This window comes from Rhinopithecus roxellana, chromosome 3 (genome assembly GCF_007565055.1).
Source record: "Rhinopithecus roxellana isolate Shanxi Qingling chromosome 3, ASM756505v1, whole genome shotgun sequence".
NCBI lineage: Eukaryota > Metazoa > Chordata > Mammalia > Primates > Cercopithecidae > Rhinopithecus > Rhinopithecus roxellana.
In genome coordinates, this window is record NC_044551.1 from 112,598,433 (window position 1) to 112,616,823 (window position 18,391).

Genomic DNA, 18,391 nt, shown 5'->3' on the forward strand with positions numbered 1-18,391 from the left:
ACCATTGTGAACAAATGACAGAATAGCTGGGCTATCTAATCACTGACAGCAATGTCTTTACACAACACTTAAATTGTTTGGGAAGCCAGGTTCTAATTCTGAAACATAATTATTACTTCTAACATGGTTCTCTACTTACCACATTGCACATTTGGAGAGTGTAGATTGTGAAATATTTTTGTAATTCCTAATGGTAATAATTGTATTACAGTTTGTAAAGTCAGCAATATTGATAAGCAGCAGTACAAGTAAATACAATAATCACAATTTGTTTTGCTTTGAAACTAAATCTATTTAACACCTTCCCCTGTCTCTTGATCTTCATGTTCCCAGGGGATAGGGTCATTGTCCTGTACAGAAGGGACTGTGTCCCTCTCATGCCAAAACTGCTCTACATCAGGAAGGCTGGGAATCTCTGCCTTCTCAGTTTTCCCTTTGCCAGAGGAGGGAGAGCTGGGTTTCTCTTTTTCTGGTATGGATGCTGGGGATTCTGGAGATGGAACCTTGTCAGGAAGACCCTCTGAGTTGCCAGCTGGTGTGTCCTGAGACTCTGAGATAGTTGGAGGTTTTTTGGTTATCATCCATTTCCATACACCTTTCAAGCCTTCCCTGAACTCCTCTGACATCACAAGAAAAATAAGAGGATTTGCTGAAGAGATGGAAAACATCAGGACTTGAGACAGGGCTATGAAACCTTGTGGTGGGGCCGGGCCTGCAGCCTTCAGATGCCATACCCACAGCCAAGCTACGCACTCGGGGAGCCACAGGAGAGCAGAGGTGATGGCGATGCTCAGCAGCATCACTGTGACTTGCTTTGAGCGTATCTGGTTTCTAAGATTTTGAGTCTTAGTTCCTCGTTTTTTACATTGGTCATAAGCTCTCCAGAAATAAAAGCTTGCAAAAAGTAATGGAAGGCCAAATGCCAGGAGTGGGTACAGCTTACCAAACATCGACATAAACTCTTCAGCCACAGCTGGTACATCCACGAGGCACATTTCCACACCTTCGTGATGCCTGATGGTGCTAAAGAACCATTCTGGCAGGGGTAACAGGCTGGCCACAGTCCAGATGGCCACCAGCACTGACCAGATGGTGTAGTTGTGGATACTCACTTGCTTGGCCGGGTCACTTGCATACATGAAGCATATTTTGGCCACCACAACGATTGTCAGGCTCTTGGCTGCCATGCATGTGTGGATAAACCAGTCAGAGGACTTGCAGACAAACCAGCCTAGATCCCAAACACTTTTGGAGTATGCTGTAGCTCGGACAGGTGCAGAAAACAGCAGGAGAGAGAGATCAGCCAGGCTGAGATTCAGAATCAGGGAGTGGATCATGGATGGCTTTCCTTTCCAAGCATTGTGAAGGAGGATGCCAATCACACACAGGTTTCCCACGAAGCCCACCAGACAGACAGCCACCAAGAGAGCCGGGATGATGGTTCTCCAGTCCTGGGAATCAGAGGGCATGTACCCTCCAGCAAAGTGGAGATCAGCAAAGGATACATTCATGCTGCTGGAGTTAGAGTCTGCAAAGGCAGCTGCCAGCATCACTCTTTTTACAGCTTCTTACGGAAGTTAGCTTCTTATTTAGGTTTGTCTTCCTGCCTGGGCTCTTTTGCATAGGAAATACGTACTGCGTCGTCAGTGTCAAATGACACCTCTGGATCCTCCCCTTGCTTATTTCCTGAGAGCAGAATGTGGAAGGAGGCTGGCTGTTAAGCTCTTCTCTGCTGCATACAATATACTTGTGACTGTACTGACTGTCAGATAGCAGGACCACATGGCTGCTGCTTATTAGCAAGTCTAATACCAAATCGTCAGCCCTGTGGAGTAATACAAATATACCCATAAATGATGAATGAAGAGAACATACATGTAAGTGGTGTATGTTCCTTGGGGGTCACTAGAGCCAGTCAAGGCAATTATTTTCAACCAGCTGTTCCTAAAATCTTGACTACAGTCTGTAATTTAGTGAACACTACATCTGAACCAAGTTCTTTGAACTTCACCTGATGGCCTGATCCAGTGGGTCTGGAGTAGGACCCACGAAATCATTTCTAACAAGTTCCCATGAGACTCTGATGCTGCAGGGTGGGAGACCACACTTTGAGAACCACTGTTTTAAACTGAGAACTAAAGCTTCCCCCACCCACTCTGCAGAGATGAGCTTCCTCTTCTTTTCCCCAACCCTTACAGCCACCTCAGTCCCATCAACAGCTGGCTGAGATCAAACACAGCTGGAGAATGAAAACAAGTTAGAAGTCCTATTAAAAAAAAATCTAATTATGGATGACTCTCAGTTTATTATGAGTTTTTAGAGGTAATTTTAGAGCTCCAAATTAGAACTGCTTTACATACTAATAAGACTTTTCAACAAGTGATGGTGATGAAGGCAACTGCATGATGAATTAGGCTGCTTTTCAGAGAGCATTCCTAGAGGATTTACCATGACAAGAGAAATGAAAGAAAAATCAACAATATCTATGTGGAAGGCATTTAAGATTTTTTAAAAATTATATTTTAAAGTTGGTAAAAACAATTTTGGGCTGGGCACACTGGCTCATGCCTGTAATCCCAGATTTTGGGGAGGTGGAGGCGGGAGGATTGCTTAAGGCCAGAAGTTCGAGACCAGCCTGGGCAACAAAGTGAGACCCCCCCCCCCGCCCCCACCTCAAACAAACAAATAAGCCAGGCATGATGGCGTACACACTCTGTCTAGAGACAGAGTAATCTTCTGTCTCTAGAAATAAAAAATTCTCAGATAAGATGATTTGGTAGAACTAGCCCTGAAAATTTAAAATAAGCAATGGATACTCGGGGGGGATTAGAGAAGCTCAAAATGTTCAGAGAACGGTGTTTGGGGGTTGATATGAAGATACATGCTACATTGATGTGGCTAGTCAGAAAAGCTAAAGCATGGTATACAGGAGAGTATGCTGCTGCATTCAGACCTCTGGATTCTGGTACTGTGCTATCACCAGTTTTTCCCAACTAAGGAAGGGTCTGACGTTTTAAAATTCTTCAGTGTCCTAGAACTCAATAAATAAGTGCTGATCAGTATAGCTATTGGGACAGTGGTCAGTGGTGCTGGATTTCTTTCTTTAAATTTCTATTTCCTTTTGCTTTCCTTCCTTTTATCTCTGGGAAGTAGTTGTTCCTATAGAACAGGAAATTGGGGCAACACCTTATTCCAGCAAGGCACAGTAACTCCCAGTAACTACTTAAGGATGAAATGTCCTTAAGTCTCAACAAGCATCACTTTTGGGTGTGAAGAGGCCCACACTGTCTCACAGGGAAGAAAATGGGGGAGGGAGCAGAGTAACGTTTTGCAGATTAAAGACTATGAGGAAGGTAGTTCCACTTGATGTATGTGGAAGAGATTCATTCAGAACCAAGAAACAAATATACTACTTCACATTGTGGCTTATATATTCAAGGTGATAATATTCAAGGCTCCCGAAGCTATATAAGACACAAAGCTAAATGAGTTCAAGCCACCTTTAATACCATGGAAATTTGATTTTTAATAGACAATTGAGGGAAACTAAAGACTGTCATGTGGTACTTCCCAAATCTATTGGTACTGACTCGGGGAAGCATCTCCTGGTGCTCCAGCTAGAGACAAACTGTTTAGACTGAATGAGAATGAACTTTCTCCACTCTTTTGGGGGAAATTTATTTTAACTTTTTATTTAAAAATAATTGCTGCTGGGCATGGTGGCTCACACGTGTAATCCAAGCACTTTGGGAGGCCAAGGCAGGTGGATCACCTGAGGTCAGGAGTTCGAGACCAGCCTGGCCAACATAGTGAAACCTCGTCTCTACTAAAAAGTACAAAAATTAGCCAGGTGTGGTGGCGCACATGCCTGTAATCTCAGCTACTTGGGAGGCTGAGGTGGGAGAATCACTTGAACCTGGGAGGCGGAGGTTCCAGTGAGCCAAGATGGTCCCATTGCATTCCAGCCTGGGTGACAGAGACTCTGTCTCAAAAAATAGAAAAATAATAATTGCAAATGTATAGAAAAAAAATGCAAGAAGAGCACAAAGAATTGCCCTATATACTTCATCTGAGTTCACCGATTAATTATTTATTGAGACAGAGTCTTACTTTGTCGCCCAGGCTGGAGTGCAGTAACGCCATCTTGGCTCACTGCAGCCTTTGCCTCATGGGTTCAAGCGATCCTCCGCCTCAGCCCCCTTAGTAGCTGGGACTAGAAGTGTGCAACACACCATGCCTGGCTATTTTTTTTTTTTTTTTGTATTTTTAGTAGAGACAGGGTTTCATCATGTTGGCCAGGCTGGTCTCAAATTCCCGACCTCAAGTGATCTGCCTGCCTCAGACTACCAAAGTGCTGGGATTACAGGCATGAGCCACTGCACCAGCCAAGGTTCACCAATTATTAATATTTTGCCACATTTGCTTTTTTTCCCCTCTCTCTTTGTATATACACATATAAATGTACATACACACATATATAAATATGTATTACAATTTTCTGAATGATTTGAGAATTACAAATACGTTTTCTTCCTAGATTATGATTAACCATAATAATCAAAGTGAGATTATGTGCTTGTAGCAAAAAGGAATTCTCACCCTCAACAATCCGCATTACTCCACTTGTCTTTGTCCATGCAGGGTGCTATAACAAAATCCTATAAACTGGTGGCTTAAACAACAGAAGCTTATTTCTCACAGTTCTGGAGCCTGGGAAGTCCAAGATCAAGGCACTGGCAGATTTGTTGTCTGCTACTTCCTGGTTCATAGATTGCCATGTTTTCCTTGTGTCTTTACAGGGTAGAAGGGGTGGAGGGGTGTTCTCTTGCGTTTCTTTTATAAGAGCACTAGTCCCAATTAATGAGGGCTCTGTCCTTATGACTTAATTACCCACCAAGGGTCCCACTTCCTGATACCATCACCCTTTGGCTGAAAATTTCAACATGTGATTTTGGAGGGCACATAAAGATTCAGACCATACTATCCAAGTTGCACATTTTACTCTGAATATTAGCACTTGTACATCTGAGTATCTGATGGATGTTATATGTGGCTTGTATCTACATTTTCTTCATTTTAAAATTATTTCCATATAAAGGATAAATGTAATTAGCAAACATAAAAGAAGTCTTTATTTGCATTATAAGTGGAAGTTATTTGAATCTTTGTTTATAGCATATTCACTTAAAATATAGAATTCAGTTGTAGGTGTGGTGAACATTGTCAGGTTTTCTTATTTTTATTTATTTTGGGGAAGGGCTTAGTATCTAAACCTCTCCTGTTGGACAGAAGGGATTCTGAGGAGAAATGATATGGATGGGGTGGATAGAGCAGAACAATTAAAAACAATTGAGAGTTATTTGAAATGGAAACTGGAAACAACCTCATCCCCCCAAAATGCTGGAAACAACCCAAATGTTTATCAGCTGGTGAATGGATAAACAAGTGGCTACCTTCATACCATGGAATGTTATTCAGCAACAAAAAGGAATGATAAATTCTACAATATGGATTAACAAAAGCACTATGCTAAATAAAAACACCCAGACAAAAACAACAACAACAACAAAAAAACAAAAAACAAACAAACAAAAAAATACGGTAAGATTCCATTAACAGGAAATGTCCATAAAAGGCAAATCTATAGAAACAGGAAGTAGAATAGTGGTTCCCTGGGTCCCGAGGTTGGAAAGGGGAGTGACTGCAAATTGGAACAGAGGATATGTTTGGGGTGATGAAAATGTATGATTGCATTTTATGGTATGCAAATTATACCTCAATAAAGCTATTTTCAAGAAAGGAGTTATTTGGGATGGAGAAAAGGTAAAGAGCAGATTTCTCTGCTCTTGAAATGCTGAGTAGCCTCCAGCTGAATGGATATTCTTTTCTGAGACTTTTTAATTTATTTTTATTTTTATTTTTTCTGAGGGCTCTGTCGCCCAGGCTGGAGGGCAGTGGCACGATCTCAGCTCACTGCAACCTCAGCCTCTTGAGTAGCTGGGTCTACAGGTGCCCACCACCATGCCTGGCTAATTTTTTTTTGTATTTTTAATAGAGATGGGGTTTCACCATGTTGACCAGGCTGGTCTCAAACTCTGGCCAAAAGCAATCCGCCCACCTCAGCCTCCCAAAGTGCTGGGATTACAGGCATGAGCCACAGCAGCCTATTCTGACTGATGGAAAAAAATAGTTTATGAAGAAAGAGACTGTAGTCTAGAGGGACCAAGTGAAAGGACAGTGCTGGGTGAGAAAGGGTACAAGGGGAGCAGGAGAAAGGGAGACTCAGAATGTTGAGACATAAAATTTGCTGGGTCCCTCTGATGCCTAGTGTCTCTGGCTTGAAATGGTCTTTCAGACGAGCCTTCTCTAATTCCACACTTAAGCTAAGGCTGTAGCCACAAAGCAGCTGCCAACCCCAAATGCCCCAGCTGTGTCCCTTTCCTGACACACATACCACTCATAGTGATGTTGCCAGGAGGTAGGCTCTGGACATTGAGAAGCAGTCATCAAACAACTGAACATCTGAGCTGTAGGCATACACACACACACACACACACACACACACACACACACAATTCTGCTTTATATGCAAGTTACAGGGGACCTCAGCCAGCTTGATCTTCAAAAGAACCCAGAAAAAGCAAGTTTGTGGCCAGACTTTTAAGTGGCTTCTGGTCAAAACAGGGCTAAGACTGACCTCTTACTAGGGCTGGGCAAAGTTTACCCTGTAGCTTATTTCCAGAGAAGGGGTAATAACAATGGCAGTCATTTACTGAGTGAGTCATAAGCTCCACCTTCTGAGCTGAGCATTCCAGGCACTTGGACCTTCATGACAACTCCTGGAGATGGGTACGACGACCCTTATTTACAGATGATGACATGGAAGCATAGAGAAATGCAGTATCTTGCCTGTGGGTCTGTAGATCACACAGGTAGTAGATGATAGAGTTGGGATGGAAACTTCCGGAAGTCTGACCCCAGAGCTGTTCTCCCAGGGGTTTCCATCCCAACTCTGTCATTTACTACCTGTGTGATCTCTTCCATGATCCTGCCACACCAAAGCAGCTGTGGGAAGTACTGTTCTTTAAGGAGTGCAGTTCTCAAGTTAGTATAGTTTAGTTCAACAAGCATTTATTGAGCCTTTGACACTGAGAATATAAAGTGCATGTACCTCCTTTCTTAATGTGAATGCTTCCTGAGCTATTTTCTCTGTGCCAGGCATGATGCCAGACTCTGGGAGCCCAGGATCATAAAGGGTCCCTTTATTTGAGGAGCTACAATCTAGTGGGAGAGATGAATAAACAAATAAGACATTTCAATGACAGTTAAATTGTCATTGAAGAGTACTGGCTGCTGTGGATGCCTGGAAGAGGGATGCCTGGTCTAAACCAGGAGCTGGGTCTGGTGGAGGGGTCAGGCAAGGGCTCCCTGTTAGAAAAGATACCTAAGCTGAGACCTTAGTCAGGCACCCACTTATTCTTCTCTGCGAGAGCCTGTTGAAGCTTATTGTTGTGTACTCAGTACCCCTGTATTAGACGCACCAGAAAACAGCTATTGCTTATCAGAGAAGTTAGTGTTGTTTATTTCAGGGCTTTGAGAGTTAACATCTTTTTCTACCCATAAGTTTTCAGGCTCTGAACATGGCAGGTGAAGCTCCTGGTGAAATAGAGTGGATTCAGCTGGGCTTCACCAACCAGCTGCAGTTGGCTAGCAGGCCTAAGTGTTTGAAGAGCGTACCTCAGTTCCCTCTGTGGATGCTGCACGAGTGAGCCCTCAACTTTGCAGTTCTGCACCAGTTTTACTCCTACACGCAATGTTGAAAAGGCCATAATATACAGTTAGTGTTTCTTTCTTTTCAGACTGCTTTGCTTTGCTGAGGCTTCCTTTCTCTAGTCCCCAGGTTGTGCTCCTTTTCGGACTACAGTTACTTTGTTTTTGTGGAGTATCTTTGGCTGTGGGACCTTCCTGAGTGACATGTCCAGGATTTAGTGTCTGGTGTCCTGGAGTGCTGTTCCAGAATACAGGTGCAAGCCAAGTGATATTCATCTCTAAGGTAAGTGTCTGCATAGGTATGGCTGGGTCTGAGTGGCTACTCCTACAAGAGACCCCCTTCCTACTTTTGCTGTTGGTTACGTAGCCCTGAAGTCCTGCTGTAGGAAAGATGATGGAAGAAGATTGATTGTGCTGTTAGTTACACGGTGGTCAAGTCTGGAGATGTAGATTATAATTTTATCATGTTATTTAATTGATAAGCTGTGTATTATTGATTTGCTTATGTTTTCAGACTTGATGGTTACCCTGTATATTCTAAATTCCACAGAGCTGGGTTTGTGAGAGCCAGGTACTTGGAGTTGGGAGATCTGAACCCTATTTCCAAGCAATGAGACTGTTAAATCAGAAAGAGTCTCTTTTGAATGATCTGGGTCAAACTTTTATATTCCGCATGTGGAGACAGATGCTCTGAACGTGAGAGTAACTTGTCCTATGTCAGCAAGGCACAAGCTGGTGTCCAGGAATCTCAGCTGCCAGGTGGATGTATCTTCCTCTCTACCCTGTCTTGCACTTTTTTCTGCCAGGTGTTTTGTTTTTTTTTTGGGGGGGGGGAATGGGGGGAGTCTATGTTAATAACTGCTCATTTAAACTTTATGGAGAACAAAATTTGGACATAGATGAGATGGCTCTTTGGAAAGCAAAAGGATGGTAAGAACATAAGGAGATGACTGTATTGTGTCAGCTTAGGTAGAACTTTATTTTCTTGAAAAAACCCTTCATAGTCATATCCAAACACAACTGTGGTTGATATTTTGATGCACTGCTTTCTTTTAGCTCCCCTTTTTCATCCCAAGAGTTTTTAAAGTTGTTGTAATAAAATAATAATTGCAGTTATGATTTTTGTTACAATGCAATGAGGGGCCCTAGTCAGCCAAAAAGACCCTAGAGAGCTAGTGGGGATTGATTTCCTCCACCATGAAGATGACATGGTTCCCTAAAAAGGAGTACATTGTTTTAAAAGAACAGAGACTTTTCAGCAAGTAAAGCACTAAGATAGGGGCCCAGGCTGGCTAAAATCTACTTTAGACATAATAAGCCCATCCCCGGCTACAGGTGTTTTGTTTTTGTAGAGTATTGCCTGCTTTAAGTTCTCACTAAATGATGGGTTCTATTATTTAGGGAAAAACGTAGTTGTTAAAAAAAAATCAAAATTCCATTGTCATGACAACCTTGTACATTGAATTTTGTCATGTTCTTTTTTTGAAAAAAAAAACAGCTTTATTGTGATATAATTCATATACCACACAATTTACCCATTTAAAGTGTACAATTCAAGGTTTTTGGTATATTACTCTTTTCATACCTTGCCCACCTTGAGGGGCCGGTGTGCTTGTGATGGATGCTCTCTTCAGCACCAACGAGAGCGGTTTCCATGACTACAGAATCCAGCAGGTGGAATGGCATCTTCATACATATTTCAGATATCCTAGGTCCAGATGAGCTGGGGAAGGAATGCGCAGTATTCCAGTTCCAACTCTAATTTCATAGCTTGGCCGCATGTTAAGAAAGGAGATCCATTGCCTTCCTTGGGCCCCCAAATTTGCCTGCCTTAAGTGCAAAAATGCTTCTGAAAAGAGAGCATCTCTGTGAAGGGGAGTAATAGTAAAACAGGCTTTTAGGTGTCATATGAGGAGCCGATGAGAATTGGTAGACCAGTGAGTCTTAGTCTTTGGTAGAAATATCTGGAGTGTTGGTTAGTCTGACAGTCTCCTCTAAAGATAAATGTCCAAACTGAAGAACTCTTCGATCATTCAACAAGAATCTATGAAGCCATTCTAGAAGTTATGGGAAAATCAAAGATGTGGGACTAAGGTCCTGTTAAGTCTTCAAAGCCACTCTGGGGAGAGAGGATGGGCTTTGGTGAAATTGTCATCTGTCGTGTTGCACAGGAGGATATGATTAGAAATGTTGTAAAGCAAGTACCAAATTCATGTCATGGGCCAGAGGTGTTCTTTCTTTAATTGTGAAAAAAATATTTTCAGATCACATCTCAGGCAAAAGTCCAGTGTCTGCAATATATAAAAGGAGAGCTATATAGTTTGAAGCAAGCATTGGAGTGGAATCATGATCCCATTTTCCAAAGCTTCCTCACTTACTGTTGTGGCCCTTGAGGAACCTCCCTGAAATGAATTAATATTAACATATATGAATCACTGATAGAGTCTAGAAAGAGGTTTAAAAGCTCAGAAGCAGGAGTTTATCAATTGGTCAGGGAAGGCTACATGGGAAAGGTGAGATGTGATACCTCCCAGATATCTCTCTGCATATTTTCAAATACATTTTATATATATAACATAATTTTGAAAAGATCCTATTAGATGCCATTGAAAATTTGATTTTCTTCTTATGTCATAAATAACTTTCTGTGTTATCAATATAGATCTACATCTTTCAAATGGCTGTTGAGAATTTTTTTTTATGAGGGACAGAGTATAGGCTGGGGAAGAAGGGGCGTGCTTTAGGATCTCATGTCTGCTCAGAACCAGCCTCAGCAATTATTTTTTCAGAAGAACTATCCTTGCACGTAAACACCAAATGACACTGGAGATCATTCAACTCGCTTTAAAACTTGCTATAGCTTTTGCATTTTCTACGTATGTGGACACAGGAGCTACATGGAGAGTTGAAACATGTTCAGGCTTTATTTGCATAATCTAGTTCAAGCTCTTTTCTTACCCAGTCTTGAGCAAATGATAAATATGACAGCATCTACTTTTGGGCAAGGAACTGTCAGTAGATCTTCAGCAGTCTCTTAAAATCATTGTTGCTGGCTTTTTTTTCTTTGTGTTGAGAATACCAAAAAAAAAAAGAAAAGTATGTGAATGGATATGTTAATTAGTTTGATAGTGGTAACCATCTCACAATGTATAATATATGTATAGTCCGGTTTCTGTATCCATGGGTTTCTTGTATGTAGATTCAACTAACCACGGGTTGAAAATATAAAAAAGAAAACTTGTCTATACTGAACATGTACAGACTTTTTGTCAGTATTCCCTAAATAATACAGCATAACAACTATTTACATAGTATTTACATTGCATTGGTTATTACAAGTAATCTATAGATGCTTTAAAGTATATGGGAGGATGTGCATAAGTTGTATATAAATACTATTATGTTGGCACTTTTGCACCAACCTAATATATACCATTTTATATCAGGGACTTGAGCATCCTCGGATTTTGGTATCTGAGGGAGGTCCTGGAACCAGTCCCCAGCAGACACTTAGGGATGGATGTATATTAAAACATTACTTTGTACACTTTGAGTAGATACAATTTTTGTCAATTACACCTTCATAGAACTAAAAGCAACGATTTAAAAATTATTATTAATGTAGTTCAAATAGTGATCATAAATAACCTGCCCTTAAGGAGGGCTTACTAAGTACCAGGTCCTTTGTATACCATTCACACAAACTCTAGGATTTAAACACTTTCACTGTGTCCATCTTCCAGATGAAAAGAAGTAAATGCAGTAACTGATTCTAAGTCATGAGGCCTGCAAGTGATAGGCCTGGAATTTAATCCCAGGCAGTCTAGTTTTGGCATTTAAAGCACTAACTTGTCTCTAAAATAGGATTTCTTCCTGATAAGTGTAATACTACCGAATGAATTATCCAAGGGAGGTACGAGATCAGCTGCTGCTGAGTGGTAGAAATGTATATAAGAGGATGCTGTCTGCATTTCTCATACAGAGTGGTTATTTCACTGGTTGTACCGACTCAAACCCAGACAACTCATTTGAGTCTTCTCTCATCCGCAGCCTTATTTACTGTAAAAATAGTAGTTTGGGGCCAGGTGCTGTGGCTCACGCCTGTAATCCCAGCACTTTGGGAGGCCAAGGCAGGTGGATCATGAGATCAGGAGATAAAGACCATCCTGGCCAACATGGTGAAACCCCGTCTCTACTAAAAATACAAAAATTAGTCGGGCATGGTGGCATGTGCCTGTAATCCCAGCTACTCGGGAGCCTGAGGCAGGAGAATCACTTGAACCTGGGAGTCGGAGGTTGCACTAAGCCAAGATTATACCACTGCACTCCAGCCTGGCGACAGAGCGAGACTCTCTCTCAAAAACAAAAAACAAAACAAAAATAGTAGTTTGGTAAATAATCTTCCATAGATCTCTTTTTAAGAAAACTTTTTTTGAGATGTAGTCTCACTCTGTTGCCCAGGCTGGAGTGCAGTGGCATGATCTTGGCTCACTGCAATCTCCACCTTCTGGGTTCAAGTGATTCTCATGCCTCAGCTTCCAAGTAGCAGGGATAACAGGCATGTGCCACCACACAGCTAATTTTCGTATTTTTAGTAGAGGCAGGGTTTTGGCATGTTAGCCAGGCTGGTCTGGAACTCCTGGGCTCAACTGTCCTCTTTGGCTTCCCTAAGTGCTGAGATTACAAGTGTGAGCTACCACACCTGGCCTAGATACCTTTCTGCATGCTTATAAATACATTATTATATACATGTATATAATTTTTGAATGAGAATCTACTAAATTTCATTGTAAATTTGTTTTTACAAGCAGCCTTGCCTCTTTTCATTAAGTTCCACCCTTCCTTGCTTGGAATAAATGGACCAAGGAAGCAATTTTAATCAACTTTTAAGCGATTCAGTGAAAAAATTTGGTTTTCAAGCTTGTAAAATTTTTATATATTTAGTTCTTCAACTGTTTATAGTGGAATTACAGCAAAATCTGAATTTAATTAAGATGTAAAGAGATAAGGCAGTATGAAAAGCATTTTGCTTCTTCTTTTGATCTAAAAAAAATATTTTCAAAATGCCCTAGTTCACTTTACTTAGTTATCTTTCTTTAACCTATTGAATACCCCTGCTGTAGGGTCATCATTCTGAAGATGACGGTCACCTTACAGGTTATGCAGGGGAGCTTCGATGCCAGTTCATGCCTGTAACTTGTGTGTAGTAGTTGTGTAACTTGCGTACAGTAGCTATGGCTACCATAACAAAGTGACACAAATTGGGTGGCTAGGAAACAAACACATCATCTCACAGTTCTGGAGGCTAAAGTTCAAGATGAAGGTGTCATAAGTTCGGTTCTCTCGGAGAGCTGTGGGGGTGTGCCTGCTCCATGCCTCTCATCTAGCTTCTGGGTGTTGCCAGCAATCTTTGGTGCTCCCTGGCTTGTAGATGCATCACCCCAATCTCCACTTTCATCTTTACATGAAAGCAAGATTTTACTTTACATGGCATTCTCACTGTTTCCAAATTTCCCATTTTTATAAGAATACCAATTATATGGGACTAGGATCCACCTAGTGACCTCATTTTAACTTGATCACCTCTGTAAACACCGTATCTTCAAATAAGGTCACATTCTGAGATATTGGGAGTTAGGACTTCAACATAGGAATGTTTAGGGGAATGTAATTTGATCTATAACACTGTGTTTTAGAATGAAGCTGAGTCACTTAGTGATGTCCCTGTTTCTCGTAAAAGGCAAGTCAAGGCAGGGAGAGAGGGAAGATATTTGATAAATCAGGTAAATCAAGGTTTTAGATTTTTCTATTATTAACATAGTGGAAGCAATGGAAGTCTGAGGTATGGCTCACAAATAGTACATAATCTATACAGGTAAAAGGAAGCCATCGATTGTATGAGGTAGTGTAGTTGAAGATGTCTGCAAACTTGCAAGTGTCAGACACATGCACGATTAATGACTGCCAATGTGTTTGTGTATTTGCAAGGAATATGACAAAAATACCATGAATGAAACCAGGGGTCCATTCAACCCGAAATCCTTGTCAGTGCTCATACAGTATGTATAACTTTGCATTCTTATTTTTATTTTCCTCGTTTCTGTTCATTTAAAAGAATATGTTTATGTAATTGTACAATTCCACAACTCTACTGAGATACTGCTGCCAAGTCTGAACTGTTGTAGTGGGCACTGCCCCCTTGTGGTAACTGAAAATGCTGATTGTTCAGCGATGGAGAAAAGCTGAATTTGGTGTTTGGAGGGCAGTTTGTGGTCTCAGTGAGTAGCATATAAAAGTAGAGGTTGAGAGAAAGCTAGGGACTATTGTTGAATAGGACATGGAAGGAGCTACTGAAAAATATTTTTAATTAGCATAAGCATATTTGAGTGTTATAGGCAGAGGAAAATGAACACATAGATAAAAAATGGTTCACGATGCCTGTGAGAGAGGAGGTGTACAACCCTCTACTAAATTGTGGTTTCAGTACCAGTGGCGTCAGCACAGCTTGGGCACTTGTTAGAAATGCAGAATCCCAGGCCCCACCAGAGACCTACTGAATCAGAATCTGAATTAAACTTCAAATGATTCATCTCCATGGTGAAGTGTGAGATTCCCTGGTGTACAGCATAGCAGAAGTGCTTGGCACATGGACCTTAGACTTACTGGGTTGGAATCCCAGCTCTGCCACTAACTAGAGTGTGAATTTGGGAAGTTACATTTTTGGGCCTCAGTTTCCTCAACTAGAAGTGAGGAATGATATTAATACATTTCTCATGGGATTCTTGTAAGGTCACCACCACCACTACCGTCACCATCATCGCTAATGTTTAATGAGGGTTTACCACATTTCAGGCAATGTTGAAGCACCTTTCATGAATTCATTAGTGAGATTGTGAAGGATAAACACCTGTCAGATGGTACGTGCTCATCAAATGTTAAAAACGGATGTTTTCGAAACAGACAGGACATAGGGAAATACTGGGTAGAAGAGGGCGGTTCTCCGGAAAATGCCCCACTCTCAAGCCTAGAAACCTGCAGCCTTAATGGGAACAGGCATTCCTGCTTTTTTGCCCAAAAGTTGCCTTTTGAACTGCCAAGACCCACCCCGTCCTGTACCCATATAAACCCCAAACCCCAGGCTCCACAAGCAGATGAGGAGAGGAACAGGAGAATGGCAGAACACCGTGGCAGAGAGAAGAGAAGGAATGTCTGAACACTGAGAGGAGTTTGGCTGGGGATGGTCAGAGAGGAGATCAGCCGCTGGATGGCCAAACTCCAGGGGAAGATCATCTTCCCACTCCATACCCCTTCTAGTTCCCCATCCATCCCACTGAGAGCCACCTCCACCATTCAGTAAACCCCCCACATTCATCCTGCAAGTCCCTGTGTGACCTGATTCTTCCTGGGTGCCAGACAAAGACCTGGCTACCAAGAGAGCACTGAGCTGTTTAACACTGAAGCCGTCCATGGATGGCGAGGCTAAACTGTAACAAATGCCAGGCCCACTTGGGCTTTGGGAGTTGCAGTCACTCACCCTTAGATGCTACCAAGGGGCCAGAGCCCAGGGGCACTCACTCTGGCTCCTGCACCTGCATATCTGTGTGCTTCCCCTCCTGTAAGGGGTTTGAGCCCACAAGCCACACCCCTGTCACACGTCCTGTGAGAGGGGTCAGGGAGCTCCCCTGTTTCACTTTTGGTTATTATAATCGCTATAAAGCATGGTCTTTGAGCAAGTAAATTGGAATGGACTATCTCAACTGAGGAACTAAAGACTGTGGCTTTGGCAAGTGGAGGTGGGATGTTGAGGCCTGTTGGGAGTAGTAGTTTTGAGGGCTGAATTCTGAACCCTGGACCCACTCTTTGGATTACTGATTATTGCAGAAAGGATGCTTTCTAATGAAATCAGTTTTTCAGCTTGATTAATCTAGTAAAGAACAAGAAAACTGTTTAAAGTTGTGGTTCTCACATATTTTGGCCTTTGGACCCCTTTACACTCTTAAAAATTATTGAGGATCCCGAAGAACTTTTGTTTATGTGGGTTGCATCTATTAATATTTACCTTATTAGAACCTAAAGTTGAGAAAAATTTAAAATATTAATTGATTTTAAAACAATAGTAATGAATCCATTATGTGTTAATATAGGTAATGTTTTCATTAAAAACAACCACACGTCCTAAAACAAAAACATTTAGTAAGAAGAGTGATATTGTTTTATGTTTTTGCGGATCTCGTTAACATCTGGCTTGATAGAATGGAGCTGGATTCTCTTACCTGCTTTTGCATTCAATCTGTTGCAATATCACATATCATGTAGCCTCTAGAAAACTTTACTGTACTCTCATGAGAATGCAAAAGGCAAATAACATTTTAGTATTATTAGAAAATGGTTTTGGCCAGGAGCAGTGGCTCATGCCTATAATCCCAGCACTTTGGGAGGCTGAGGCAGGCAGATCACCTGAGGTCAGGAGTTTGAGATGAGCCTGGCCAACATGGCGAAACCCCATCTCTACTAAAAAATATAAAAATTAGCCGGGCATGGTGGCGTGTGTCTGTAATCCCAGCTACTTAGGAGGCTGAGGCAGGAGAATCGCTTGAGCCCGGGAGGCGGATGTTGCAGTGAGCTGAGATTGGGCCACTGCACTCCAGGCTGGGAGACAGAGTGAGACTCTGCCTCAAAAAAAAAAAAAAAAAAAAAAAAGAAAAGAAAAGAAAATGGTTTTGATTTTGTGGTCTTCTGAAATGGTCTCAGGGGATCCCAGAAAACTAGGAGTTTAAAAGATTAAAGCACCCTCATTGTAAGAAAACATGTGTAGTTGAAGACAAACAATCTATTCTTTTACATTAATTAAATGCTTGATAGGACAGACCTCTGCTGGGATTCCAACTTGTATTTGAGTGAAACAGAATTTCTGTAAGAAGCGTAATTCTCAGTTTTTGTGAATTCAGATTGTTCTTATCCACTGTGGGGTTTACCATGCCACCACAGGAGTCTTTGATTAGGGTGCACTTGACAATTGCCTTTCGATTTCCAGTTCAGCTGCAGAAAATTTGCTTGACTCTTTGGTTTCTTTGGCTACTCCTGCTGCTGGTTGGGAATGTGGTGATTAGCTTGCAGGGTAGGATCAAAGCATTGATTAACTTTCATGTCATGTTTTATCTTCTAGACGGAAGACAATGGTAGTGAAAAATAGACCAGAAATCTCTCTAATTGAGTATTTGTCTCTCAAAATACAGCTTTCAAAGAGTATTAAGGTGGAGTGGACTATAAAATATTTGCATGCAGATTGGGAATGCCCTCTGAGGTGGTGATTTCTCCCTGCTTGGAGAGTTGTACTTCGCTGTAACTCAGTGACAAAGAGCCTCCTGTTTTGTTTTGGCTCCTGCAATGACTATTGTGAGCACCATGCTGCAACAAGAAGTTTAAAGCCACAGTCTTTAGGACAGCTAAATGCAGTGCAGCTCATGAAAACTCTGGGACCAAATTAATATGCTTTAATTTGGAAAATATGTATTGGGAAATTATTTAATACATAAAATATTTTTGGGAAAGATTAAAGCATTATTATGTAAATACAGCCATCCTGAATTCTCCTCGTAAATTTAAAGTATAACCTGGGGGTAGTAGTTTGTGCCTGTAATCTCAGATACTCTGGAGGCCAAAGCAGGAAAATTATTTAAAGCCAGGAGTTTGAGACTAGCCTGGGCAATATAGTGAGACCCTACCTTAAAAAGTTATTTTTATATATAGAGACATATATAAATAAATTTATGTCTATTATATACAGATAGATATAAATTAGCTTGGCGTGATGGCGCACACTTGTAGTCCCAGCTACTTGGGAGGCCTAGGTGGAAGGATTGCTGGAGCCCAGAAATTTCAGGCTGCAGTGAACTATGATCATGCCACTGAATTCCAGCCTGGGCAACAGAGATTGAGACCCCTCTGCCCCAACCCCCTCAGAAAATCCAAAGTGTAATAAGAGAGAAATTTTTATTTGATGTTTGGTATCCCCATTCACTTTTTTTCTTTTTCTTTTTTTTTGAGACAGAGTCTCACACTGTTGCCTGGGCTGGAGTGCAATGGTGTGATCTTGGCTCACTGCAACCGCCACCTCCCAGGTTCAAGTGATTCTCCTTGCCTCAGCCTCCCAAGTGTCTGGGATTACAGGCACTTACCACCACACCCAGCTAATTTTTTTTTTTTTTTTGTATTTTTAGTAGAGATGGGGTTTCACTATGTTGGCCCCACTGGTCTTGAACTCCTAACCTCGTGATCTGCCCGCCTTGGCCTCCCAAAGTGCTGGAATTACAGGCATGAGCCACCGCACCCGACCTCCCCATTCACTTTTAAGTGGTATCCTGTTAAGGTCAAATTTTGTCTTGTCTTGTCTTCTTTCTTTTTTCTTCTCTTCTCTTCTCTTCTTTCTCTTCTCTTCTCTCTTTCTTTCTTTCTTTCTCTCTCTCTTTCTTTCTCTCTCTCTGTCTCCCTTTCTCTCTCTCTTTCACTTTCTCTTTCTCTCTCTCTCTCCCCCTTTCTCTCCCTTTCTCTCTCTCTCTCTTTCTTTCTGTCTGACAGTCTCGCTCTGTCACCCAGGCTAGAGTACAGTGACATGATCTCA

The 18,391-nt window shown here is 41.6% G+C and overlaps 1 protein-coding gene across 1 annotated transcript; it reads right to left on the minus strand.

Annotated features, from left to right (window-relative positions):
- Positions 1 to 290: 290 nt before the first annotated feature.
- Positions 291 to 1,550, minus strand: GPR151 (G protein-coupled receptor 151). Its single transcript, XM_010378213.2, has one exon. The coding sequence runs from the start codon at positions 1,548 to 1,550 to the stop codon at positions 291 to 293; it is 1,260 nt and encodes a 419-aa protein (XP_010376515.2).
- Positions 1,551 to 18,391: the final 16,841 nt, after the last annotated feature.